Source organism: Geotrypetes seraphini, chromosome 1, assembly GCF_902459505.1.
Source record: "Geotrypetes seraphini chromosome 1, aGeoSer1.1, whole genome shotgun sequence".
In the NCBI taxonomy this organism is placed as follows: Eukaryota; Metazoa; Chordata; class Amphibia; order Gymnophiona; family Dermophiidae; genus Geotrypetes; species Geotrypetes seraphini.
This window is the reverse complement of record NC_047084.1, coordinates 375,736,247-375,749,403: the sequence shown is the minus strand read 5'-3', so window position 1 is coordinate 375,749,403 and position 13,157 is coordinate 375,736,247. Positions and strand designations below refer to the sequence as shown.

Here is a 13,157-nt window from a genome sequence, read left to right as displayed (position 1 = left end):
ACTAAATGATGGCATCCACCCCGCTAGTTTTTAGCCTGTATAAATTATTCTTGGTGTTTTGGGGGAGGGGGGGGGAAAGAGTTGGTTAAGGGCGACCAAATAGACCAGGAGTGTCAAAGTCCCTCCTCGAGGGCCGCAATCCAGTCCGGGTTTCAGGATTTCCCCAATGAATTTGCACGAGATCTATTAGCATACAATGAAAGCAGTGCACTCAAATAGATCTCGTGCACATTCATTGAGGGAAATCCTGAAAACCCGACTGGATTGCAGCCCTCCAGGAGGGATTTTGACACCCCCCCCCCCCGAAATAGACTAGATCAGGGATAGGGAACTCCGGTCCTCAAGAGCCGTACTCCGGTCGGGTTTTCAGGATTTCCCCAATGAATATGCATTGAAAGCAGTGCAGGCAAATAGATCTCATGCATATTCATTGGGGAAATCCTGAAAACCCGACTGGCATACGGCTCTCCAGGACCGGAGTTCCCTACCCCCTGGACTAGATGAAAATGGAGCTGCGGGGAACGTCGCGCGACTCGTCTCCGCGGAAACCAGGCGCTCGCGCGCGCGCGCGGCATGCGCTCCTCGCACACCTTAAGAAAGGTAGGCAACGCCTGCGCGCGACCCACCTCTTCCTCTTGCAGGTTGGCTTCGGCTGGGGTATTCTCTTTCTCCATGCCGTCCACGCGCCTCTCTCGCCTGTCACTTTCCGTGTCCGCGCGGACGTTCCCCCCCCGACTGGCTCCTTTTCGGAGAGGAGGCAAAAGTCAGGCAAGGGCCACTTCGCCGAGACGCTCAGGCGGCAGCGAAGTCCTGGGGTGGGAGGGGGGAGGAATCAGGAGGGAGAGAGCCCTAACATTTGGGCAGAGGGGGAGGGGAGGGAAAGCGAGTCCGAGTCCAGGGCTTGACTCCTGGGCACTGGGGGGAAGACCGGCTGGGTTCTTTTGCAGCTCAGCGGACTAGAGGGAGGAGCGGGAGGCAGCTCCAGGCGTCCGGTGGGTGGGAGCAGCCCATCTCCTGCTGCACTGCCCAGAAAGAGAACGAAACCCTGAACTATACCAGTTAGAGAGGGAGGGAGGGGGGGGGAGATCCTTACGTAAAATAATTATAGAAATGCAATGCGACCCCTTCCCACCCGCCCCAAATCTGAGCATTTCCAGAAAAGGTCAGGAGGTGTGCGCCACAGAGAGAGAGCGCGCGCGAGGGGGGGGGGGTTTGCGCTGCTGCCCACGAGCCCTGACTGCAGAGGTCGGGGACCGTTGTCAAATTACCTGCTTCACCTCCTTCGGGTCTCAAAAGGCAGGAAATGACAAAGGTGCTCGGAAGCAGCCGCTTAAAAGTGGAAAAAGTGTCTCCTAGTCCTCCTCCCCCCCCCTCCCTCCGTTTGCTCTGGATGTGGAGGGAAGATGCTGAGCGCTGCGGTACATAGGGAACGTTTAGCCGAATAAAAGAGGGGCGATCGGGCAAACTTCTGCCCCCTCTCGGAGGAGGGGTGATTGATAGGAAGGGGAGTAGGGTCTGGTCTAGGAAAAGGAAAGCGCTTAGGGGCGTCGGCGCCAGCGTTTCAAAATGACCCCGGGGGGGGGGGGGGCAAATGCAATACAAATTAACCCTTAAATGAAAGAGTTCAGGTTCCCCGCTCTATTGTATAGCAAGTATTGAGTAAACAGAAACAAATATTGGGGGTTCTATTCTAGGTGATGAGGGAAACTGGCTCTAGGTTTGAATTTAAGCACTCAAACCGCCCCCCCCTTCCCCACTTAGATATTATTTAATGCATTAGATATCATTTAGTGGTCTCAAACTCAAACCCTTTGCAAGCCACATTTTGGATTTGAAGGTACTTGGAGGGCCTCAGAAAAAAATAGTTAATGTCTTATTAAAGAAATGACAATTTTGTATGAAGTAAAACTCTTTATAGTTTATAAATCTTTCCAAGTCTTGATAATAATATTGTAATTTATAGCTAAAGAGACATGAACAAGGGCCTCAAAATAGTACCTGGCGGGGCCGCAGGTGGCCCCCGGGCCACAAGTTTGAGACCACTGATTTAACGTAAAAGGTGTGCTTGGACTCTTTCTGGTACCGCGTTTTTTTAATCTCACTGAGAACAGAAAAGTTCGTTAGCCTTTCAGATCATAGAGGGCAAAAGAAATTTATGTTCAATACACTTTCTTTGGAATACAATATAAATGGTGTAGTAGCAAGTTTAGTCTACTTTTTTAAGGCGATAAATAGAAATAAAACTAAAGGAGTAAAGGTACCACCTTTAAATTTTGATAACTTTATGTAGCATGTCTAATTCTTTGTAACATATTTAACTCTATATAAAATTATATGTAACAATACAGTACGTTGCCTGTAACCCGCCTAAAACTCTAATAAGGATGCAGTGAATGATAAGATTGCACATAGCATACCATAACAAGGGTGTCTCCTCCCCCTACTTTCTTCTATCACGTTTTCCCATTCTTTCTTCTCCCCCAGCCTCTCCTTCCTTATCTTTCTAACCAAACCTATCTCTTCCCTTCTCCTTTAGGGCTCTTCAGCTTGGAAAAGAGACAGCTGAGGGGAGATATGATTTAAGACTACAAATTCTGAGTGGTGTAGAAAGGATAAAAGTGAGTGATGTTTCAAGTTTTTATTTTTTATTTGATATAACGCCTCTCGGTACGTCTAGGCGGGTTACAATAAGATTTAAAATAAGTATATATATATATATATATATATATATATATATAAAGGGGTAAAAACACCAGCACAAATAAATAAAGACAATGACTAGATACAGAAGGGCGGATAGAGAAAAATACAATTAAAAAAAAAAAAGCCGCATGAATGGAAGGGGTAAAACAAATGTTGCTAGTATGCTGATGATGGTTAAATCCAGACAGTATAGGCATCCTCAAACATAAATAAGAACATAAGAATAGCCTTACTGGATCAGACCAATGGTCCATCAAGTCCAGTAACCCGTTCTCACAGTGGCGAATCCAGGTCACTAGTACTTGGCCAAAACCCAAGGTGTAGCAATATTCCATGCTACCAACATAGGGCAAGCAGTGGCTTCCCCATGTCTTTCTCAATAACAGACTATGGACTTCTCCTCCAGGAATTTGTCTAAACCTTTCTTAAAACTAGCTACGCTATCTGCTCTTACCACATCCTCTGGCAACGCGTTCCAGAGCATAACTATTCTCTGAGTGAAAAAAAAAATGTCCTCCTCCAATTGGTTTTAAAAGTATTTCCCTGTATCTTCATCGAGTGTCCCCTAGTCTTTGTCATTTTTGACGGAATGTTTTAAGATTTGATTTAAATTTTAGTAAAGAGGTTTCTTGCCTAATATGGCTAGGGAGAGCATTCCATAATGTAGGTGCAGTTGCAGAAAAAATGGTTTTACATGTAGTGTCGTAAACGATATGACGAAACATTAGAAAGACTAGAGGGCACTTGATGAAGTTCCTTTAAAACAAATAGGGAGAAAATTTTTTCATTCAAACAATATTTATTTTATTTATTGGGATTTATTAACCATTTTTATTAAGTTAAGCTCTGGAACTTGTTGCTGGAGGATGTGGTAACAGCGGTTAGCGTAGCTGGGTATAAAAAAGTTTTTTCAGGGTTTCTGCAGCTAGCATCATGCTTGTTGCAGGTTTCCAGGTTTCGCTGGTCTTGTCGGGTAGAAACCAATGTTTCAGCCATCATGCTGTGGCTTTCTTCAGTGTATGCTGTAAGGACTGCAGTTTGTCTTTGTAAATAATGGGTTCTCTGGCCTGACTGGGAACAAGGTGCGCCTGCATCTGGAGTACTGTGTCCAGTACTGGTCGCCGTACCTCAAGAAGGACATGGCAGTACTTGAGGGAGTCCAGAGAAGAGCGACTAAACTGATAAGGGGTATGGAAAACTTCTCATATACTGACAGACTGAAAAAGCTGAGGCTATTCTCCCTGGAAAAGCAGAGACTTAGAGGAGACGTGATAGAAACCTTCAAAATCCTGAAGGGCATAGAAAAGATAGACAGGGACAGATTCTTCACACTGTGGGGAACCACAAGTACAAGGGGGCACTCGGAGAAATTAAAAGGGGGCAGGTTTAGAACAAACGCTAGGAAGTTCTTTTTCACCCAGAGGGTGGTGGACACATGGAACACGCTTCCGGAGGCCGTGATAGGCCAGAGCACCGTACAGGGCTTCAAAGCAGGTTTGGATAGGTTCCTAGAGGATAAGGGGATTGAGGGGTACAGGTAGGAGTTGAGGTAGGTTATAGGAATAGTCAGGGACCATTGCACAGGTGATGGGCCTGGAGGGCCGCTGCGGGAGCGGACCGCTGGGCGGGATGGACCACTGGTCTGACCCAGCGGAGGCAAATTCTTATGTTCTTAATCCGTTGGTCGCCAATTTGAATTTTGGTGGGAAAGTCAGTTGGTCACAAATTTGAATTTTGATGCCAGCTGCAGAAACCCCGAGAGAACATACTCATATAACCTAGCTTCATGGGGAGAATATCTTTAAACCCACCAGAGACTTATCTATTCTATGAGAAAAAAAAAAAAGAGATCAACTAACTTTCCCCACAAAAATTCAAATTGGTGACCAGAAGACTGCTCTGTTCCCAATTAGGTCAGTAAATCCACTATTTACAAAGACATACTATCTCACAGCATATACTGCAGAAAGCTACAGCATGATGACTGAAACGTTAATTTCTCCCTGCAATAAGCAGGATGCAAGCTGCGGAAACCCTGAGAGAACATATAACCCAGTTTCATAGGGAGAATATCTTTAAACTCAGCAGAGACTTTTCCATTTTTTTGGGGGGGGGGGGTGTAAAAGAGAGACCAACTGATTTTCTGACCAAAATTCAAATCTGTGACCAACTGATTTACCCACCAAAATTCAAATTGGTGAGCAACAGACTGCCCTGTTCCCAATCAGGTCAGTGGAACCACTATTTACAAAGACAAATTGCAGACCTCACAGCATACCCTGAAGAAAGCCACAGCATGATGGCTGAAATGTCAGTTTCTACTTGACAAGATACAGTGAGACCTGAAAACCTGCAATAAGTGGGGTTTATAAAAGTTCCTGGAGAAAAAGTCCATAGTCTGCTTTTGAGACAGGCATAGGGGAAGGCACTCCTTGCCCTGGGATCAGTAACATGGAATTTTGCTATTATTTGGGTTTCTTCCAGGTACTGTAACCTGGATTGGCCATTGTTTGAAACAGGATACTGGGCTAGATGGACCATTGGTCTGATCCAGTATGGCTATTCTTATGTTCTTTCTTCACATATATCCAACAGGAACATAGTTAGACACCCAATTTTGGGTGGGCATGAGAACTCCATCCCCTGCCCACCATCTCCCCCCAGGTGATCTGGAATCTCTTAGCTTTGCTCCCCTATCCCCTGTACATTTTATGTTTAAATCTTTTTATTATTATTATTATTAAACAGATTCAATCGTAATAAAAACAAAAGCGCAATACAAATTTTTACAATAGAATCTATCCACCATGGAGGATGGAACTCTTATATCCTCCACGGCTACTACCGGACACCAACCCCCCCCCCCCTTCACCAAAGTCAGAACCTCTCCTGAACGCACCCAGACCCCCCCCCCCTTCCTCCCCAAACTAAAACAAGGCCCCTGTACCTTTTAGATTCTTCAGTGCTGGGCCAGCAGTAAACAGTGACTTATATAAGAACATAAAATTTGCCATTCTTCTAACTTTTGTAGAGTCTTCTTCATGTCTTCCTCTCCCTCCAGGGTGTACACTCTCTAACTAATCTTGGTATCATCCGCAAAAAGACTAACCTTACCTTCTAACCCTTCAGCAATGTCACTCACAAACATATTGAACAGAATTGGTCCCAGCACTGATCCTTGAGGCACTCTACTACTCACCTTTCCCTCCTCTGAACGAATTCCATTCACCACCACCCTCTGGCGTCTGTCCCTCAAACCAGTTTCTAATCCAGTTCACCACTTCGGGCCCTAACTTCATCACATGGAGTTTATTCAAGAGCCTCCTATGAGGAACCGTGTCGAAGGCTTTGCTGAAATCTAAGTAAATCACATCTAGCGCATGTCCTTGATACAATTCTCTGGTCACCCAGTTAAAGAATTCAATAGATTCACATCTACATGTTCTACTCCCCTCGCTGTTTTAAAGACCTTTATCTTATCTCCCCTGAGCCATCTCTTCTCCATGCTGAAGCGCCCAAGATACTTTAGCCTTTCTTCATAGGGAAGTTGCCCCATCCTTTTTATCATTTTTGTTGCAATGTCACCTTTCTCTCATATTGGCTTCTTGCGCCAGCCCTTAGTCTTTCCTGGTCCCAGTTCTATATGACATACACCGGTTGCCTATTTGTAAACATGGAATTCAAATTGCTCTGCCTGATGTTTAAACTTGAATATTTGTCAAATAAATCGTCAAAATATCTACCAGCTAGACCAGTGGTCTCAAACTCAAACCCTTTGCAAGGCCACATTTTGGATTTGTTGGTACTTGGAGGGCCGCAGAAAAAAATAGTTAATGTCTTATTAAAGAAATGACAATTTTGCATGAGGTAAAACTCTTTATAGTTTATAAATCTTTCCTTTTGGCTAAGTCTTAATAATAATATTGTCATTTATAGCTAAAGAGATATGATCAAGAAAACTGTTATTTTACTTTTGTGATTATGATAAACATACCAAGGGCCTCAAAATAGTACCTGGCGGGCTGCATGTGGCCCCGGGCCGCGAGTTTGTGACCACTGAGCTAGACCTTTGCATTCTTCGCAAAGGGAACTATTTGAACTTCCAGGTTTCAAATGAATTAAATTGTCATCTACAAAAAGTAGGACTTTTCTCTTATGCCGGTCCAGTTCTTTGGAATTCATTATTAAGTAGCTTTCATGGCAATTGCTCTTATTTAACTTTTTGTAAAATGATTAAATTATATCTTTTTTTCAGCAGTATTTTACTTAATTGCTATTTTGAGGGCTGCTTGATTATGATCTAAGCTGTAGACTAATTTTTATTTGTTAGACTAAGATCTTTTGGTTTTGTATTTGTCTTTATTGATGTACCGTATTTTTTGTTCTCTAGGACGCACCCCCCTATAAAGGAAGAAAAACCAAGAAAAAACAAATTTGGTTCAGAATTTTTTTTCTTGGTTTTTCCTCCTCTATACCTAGGTGCATCTGGTGGTCTGGTGCTGTGAAACCCGAAGCGGCCTGCAACCCCCCCCCCTCCGGGCAGTGATCTAGCGCAGTCTGCTCTGCTTTCTCCTTGTAGAGCGGTGCACAACATAGGAATGTGACCTTTGCACTTCCTGCCTAGTCATGCGCTGCTTCATGATTGGCTGCCTTCAGTTCACTGTATTCACTCCATAAGACACACCCACTTTTTGGAGGTGGAAAAAGTACATCTTATGGAGCTAAAAATACGGTAAAATTTTTTCCATGTAACTTGTTTATATTGTAAACCGCTTAATACCTGGTTGTCAATAGCAGTATATCCAGTTAATAAAGTCAATCCAATCATATGAACTATTGTGGAAGATCATACCTGCATTACTTGAAATCACAGTACAAATAAAAATAATTCACAAAGTAGCTGCCCTCCCCTTCCCCAGACTACCTTACAATCCCTGGTGGTCTAGTGATGGAGGGGAAGATTCTCAAAACTTAAACGTACCTTTAATGTGCTCACTAAATCTGTTCCAAGTGGATTAGTGTTACGTATTTTAGCAGCGAATTATCAAAACGGCTTACTGTGGTAATTTCTGAGTTTCCTAGCAGTCTCCGATTCTGCCATGCAAATGTAGTACAATGAGGTCATTAATGTTAAAATGAGCACTCCAAGCAATTATCTATCTTCATTGAGTGACTCCCTAACCTCGTTGTGCTACATTTACGGCCAAAATATGCTGACAAGTCTGAGCTGTCGCAGCCTTACTTTCTGATTAGTGCCTGAGTGCTGATTGGCTCAGGCACTGACAGGAAAGTAAGGTTTGACAGCTCAGATTCCCCCCCTCCCCCCCTGAAAATATTTTAAAAACCCAAAAACTTGGCAAGAAAGATGCCCACTCTCTCCTGCTGTGTTCACACAATCTCCAGACACCCACACCTGGCAGCAGGAGGGATGCCCACTCCCGCCGCCATTGCACAACCTCCTGACACCCACCCCTGCAGTGGGAGAGATGTCTACTTCCTCCCGCCGCACCACACAATCCCTTGACACTACTACCCCTCCACTGTCACCCAACCCCCCAACAACTCCCCCTGCCATGTCACATAATCTCCCGACACTACTACCTCCCCCCCCACAATGGGAGGGATCCTACTCTCTCCCGCCATTGCCCAACCCCCTGCCAACTCCCTCCATGCCCCCAACAACCCCCCTCCCCTCCCTACCTTAAACACAAAGTCCGTCCGGAGGAACACCTACCCCTTCCAGCTGGCAGGCCTGCTTCTTACCAAATGGCGGGCCTGCCCCTTCCGGGAGCATCCTGGGATGTGTCGTGGAGGGGCCTAAGGCTCCGATTGACCCAGGCGCTTAAGATGGCCAGAGCTCAGGGCTTTCCAAAATCCAGCAAAGTACTGGTTCTTGGAAAGTTCATCCGGCAACCCGGACAGTCCTCTAAAAAGAGGACATGTCCGGGTTTTTCCAGATGTCTGGTAACCCTAGGCGAAGGGGACTTTCTTTCTCTTGAACCCCCATCCCAATATGGCCCATTTTCAAACTCAATACCTGTTTTCCCCATTCTTAACCCATCAGATTTGGTCCTGTTTCATTAAATTTTCAGACAGTCAGATGTTTCCAAACCCTTCCGTATAATTTATTTCCAGTATTCTATTTGATTAGGAAGAATAAAAATATGCTCCAAGCCAATCACAGTACTCCTCCCTCTTTGGACAATCTTGCTATTCCAAAAAACCTATATAACTCAGCTTGATATCATGTGGTCAAGGAGTGGACTTCTTTTTGCTATTATTTATTATTTTTGGGACTTCCATATAACATAGATTAATTTATAATACGGTGAAATATCTTGGACCCCAACATCAGCATTATATGGGGTCTATGGTGCATACTATTTAGAACATTGAGGTCCTTACAAGACCAGAGAATGGCTCCTCCTCCAATTGCTAGTGCTCGGTTGGCATTGACACTCACCAGTGCTTTTGTGTGGACTGCTCCCACTTTATGGAATTGACTGTCTAAAAATATTCTAATAGTTGGTATTAAAAAAATATATATATTTTTTTTATAAATCTTTTTTTTTTTAAGTTCAGTCATCTTTATTGAATTTTCCAAACATACAAAAAGTCATTGACCAAGTACAAGTACAGAAACATAACACAAGGCATTTAAATGTGGTCAAGAGCTTACAAAGAAAGAACAAAGAAATCAGAATAAGTCCTGTAGACAAACAACCTTGTCAATCATGTGTAATATAGTTTAGCAGAGTGTTAGCACAAGTGACAGAGTATCTTAAGCTACATTTACATAATACAAGTAAACATAGTAGATCCATGACACAGCTCAAGTACTATGAATAATTATTTATGCATTTAATGATGTGATGGAACAATCTAGCTTACTGGAAACTGCTGATAGGCGGGATGGACCCAAATTAGCTAGTAGTGGTGCCCACATTTTGTTGAGCCTTTTGATTGCATTTTTGCATTCAGCTGCTATTCTTTCATATCATGCATATAAGCAAACTGTGTTTTACCATTCATTGTATGAAACATTGGAAAAATCCTTCCATTTTACAAGGATTATGCGAATAGCAATTATTATGAGTAATTGTGCCAGCTGAGACAGCTCCAATAAGACAGCTTCATACTTCAAGGAGGATTTGGTTATTGCCCGTGACATGATTTCTGGTATTTGGCTATACCTGAGAAGATGTATGACAATCGGCCTAGGGTAGTGAGAGTTGGTAAGCATGTGAGATGGTACCCTGTGAGCTCTGTCAATTTCGAGCTCCTTGGCAAATTTTAAATCCAATATTTTTGGTATAAAGTTTTCCATGAATTTTATCATGTCTGATCCTTCGTGCCCCTCCGGTACACCTAAAATCCTTAGATTGTTGCAATGAGATCTCATGTTGGCCTCCTCTAAATCTCTTTCAAGTTGTGTAATCTTCTTTACTTGAGATTGCAGGGCTTTGATGTTTTCTTGATGTGTGGCTTGCTTTGCTTCCATGGTCTCCAAATGAGATTGGAATTGTGTGAGGTCTTCCTTCATGTTGGCTACATCATTTTTAATTTCTACCGTGTCTTTTCTCATCTCGGTTAGGAGTGAAGCGCAGGGCCTTGAGTTCAGCCATGATGCTCTGGGTATTTTCTTTGTCTCTGGAGACATCTGTGGATTTATTCAGCAAAGGTGGCTCTGGCTTGTGTCTTTTTCCTATTTTTGCGGTGGCCATAGTATTCAGAGTACTACAGGGCTTGATTTGCAGCAAAAATATTTAGAGTTAATGAAATATTGATATTTTTTTTTCAGTGAGACCGCTGGAGCTCTGCAGCTATGCTGCCATTCCTTATGCTGCTCGCTGGCGCCACATATTTTTAAAATCTTAATTGCCATTCAATTTACAGGATGAGGTAGAGTGAAAGATCTATTAGTGTGCCTGTGGGTGCAGAGTAAGAAGAAATGATAGATTTGTTAATTTTTAAAAAAATAATTATTAGTAGTTTTATTTCTCTGAATGTACTTGGATTAGGTCCGTCCTATCTGAAAATTTTAGTGTTGTTTTCTTGACAGAACTATTGTTTTATTACAAACCACCTAAATCTGCATAGGCTTGACAGTAAATCAAATTTTAATAAATTGTAAATGTGAAAATTGTAATTTTAAGCTATGCTATCACTGATTGTTCACATTATTTACTTGTATATAAGAATGGTTCAACTCTTGGCATTTTCTTGTTATCTCCCTAACCCAGATGAAGGAAAAAGGAAAAAGGAAAATTAATGGAAAAAGGGTAGTTCAAGGAAAAATAAATCTGCTACCATATGGCCAATGGAAAAACCTCTGCCTTGAACGCTCATACACAGAACTTCTAATTGAGGCATATTTCTTCTATCTCAATGTTTTCATTTCCTACAATTTTGTTATAAAAGGAAATAATTTAATTGAGCAGTTTACTGCCAAAGCATGATGGCTGAAGATGTTAATAAATCCAGAGCTGAGTTTGTCAATCTCATGCTGACTATAGTTCATATCATAACACATGAAATTTCAGCTTGCATGGCTCCTCCCCAATCCTGCCCTGTAAAATATACCATTTCCAACCTGCAGCTGTAATCCTGTTTTACGAGTCTTTCGTTAACCAGGTTTTTCCCTTCTCCCGCATCTAACAACTGTTCTGGTTTATAATTTTCCTGCACAGAAAATCCTCAGTGCAATGGCTCCTCACACACTGCTGATTTGCGCAATCAGAGTACAGAGCTTTCCAGCAATGTCATGATGACACAGTTGTGCTGTTTGTTTGTTTATATGTTGCATGTTTTATGCTTTAATTATAAACTCAAGGTACATACATCAAATAAAAGATGAGACTATGTGTTCTGGAAAAAATTCTCAGCACTTAGGAGTTCTAATGACCTCATAGATTTCAAGGTCAGGACAGAGCTACATCAATCAATATAAGAGGCTAAATAGAGTTTACTACATTTTAAAAGTTTATGTGAAGAAAGGATTGAAGTTGCACAGGGTCTCTTGCAGTTTATAACCTTTGTCAATTTGGGGACAAATAAATCTAATTCTTGGGTCATCTATCCCCTTATCCTATGAGGCAATATGTGGTACATTACTTCATGTTAATCCTACTTTAGACAAGTATAAAAGTCACCTTTTCCTGATCATGACAGGAATAGGTGTTCAACTGATCACACATAATTGGAAGAACTATGACAGGATTAATTATACTTTTTGGTGGGTAAATGTGTGTACCACGTATAAGTATGAAAGAATGATGGCTGAACGTTTGGGGACTAGTAAGTTCTTTAATGATGTATGGAGTCCATTGACTACTTTTGTTGCATTACAGTAAGGGTCATGTTTCTTCCCTTTTCATTAGATTTCTTTACACATCTAGGGATGGTGGGTGGGGAGGAGAGAAATGTACGTTGAGGAGTTAAAATATTTAATTATAATATTGAAATCACATCATATGTATTATTGTATTAATAATTAAGATGAGAATGGGAATAAATGATTGTTTAATGTAATTGTATAGTTATTAGTGTGTTCCATACAGTATTTATGATTTACCAATTGTATTGCATCATCAAAGTTTGAAAATCAATAAAGATTAAAAAAAAAATTATCAAGACCAAAATGTATTGATTTTTACCTACAAACTCTGGGAAAATGTAGAATTTATTTGATCAAATATATAGTTATATTTTATTTTGTATGTAAGTAACCTAGTCCTTTTTATCACAAATGTGCAAAGGTCCATTTCACAGTGATAAGAAAGAAACACTCTTTGTTTCCCAGATTTTTTGTTACAGTAGAGCATGTATGACCCAGTGAAGCATGTAGTAATACTAGAGGTTAAGAAGAAAGTGCTCTCAGCTACCTAGTGTAGCGTGAAACCTTCACTGAGTTGGCAGACGATGAAAGAAGTTGATAAAGTTCAGGCATACCCAGGATGAATTCACTTTTCTAACATTCCAAAGGCAAAGCAGCATTCCAGCATGGTGAGAAGTGAATGGTAGTGCTGCTCAGTTTGCTGATTTTAATCGATTCACCAATGGTGAATCGATTCAAATTGGCAAATCCAGAACACAAGAAGGAGAAAGGGAAGGAGAGAGATGTTGGGACTACTGGAGAGAAAGGGAAGGAGAGAGACATGTCAGACAAGGGAAGGAGAAGAGAGAGGTAGGTGAGAGGGGGAAGAAAAGGACTGATAGATGCCAGACCACAAAGGGGGAGGTGGGGAGAGTGAAGCCAGACTATGGGAAGGAGAGGAGAAAGATGTCGGACCACCAGAGGGGGAGAGAGAGGGAGGAGATGGTGCCCAGGGATGGGAAGGTGGGGGAAGGGAAAATAGATGGAAAAATGCTGTTTAAGAAAAGATGGGAATAGGGGAGAAGAAGGAGGAAATAGTACTATACATGGGGAGGGAAAGGGTAGAGAGAAGGAGGAG

At 42.2% G+C, this 13,157-nt stretch overlaps 1 protein-coding gene across 6 annotated transcripts in view; it reads right to left on the bottom strand.

The window, feature by feature from the left end:
- The window catches only part of RBPMS (RNA binding protein, mRNA processing factor), a 572,887-nt gene extending 571,436 nt beyond the window's left edge, over positions 1-1,451 (bottom strand). The window contains exon 1 of one of the 6 annotated variants that reach the window (XR_004536566.1): positions 627-1,450. Coding sequence is in view for 3 of the 6 variants with exons in the window: in XM_033915619.1 (XP_033771510.1) it covers positions 627-674 (48 nt within the window). In the remaining 3 variants the exon portion in view is untranslated. Of the gene's footprint in view, positions 1-626 lie in introns of all 6 variants that reach the window. The other 5 variants (XR_004536565.1, XR_004536564.1, XM_033915619.1 and 2 more) reach the window with 5 other exon arrangements.
- Positions 1,452-13,157: the final 11,706 nt, after the last annotated feature.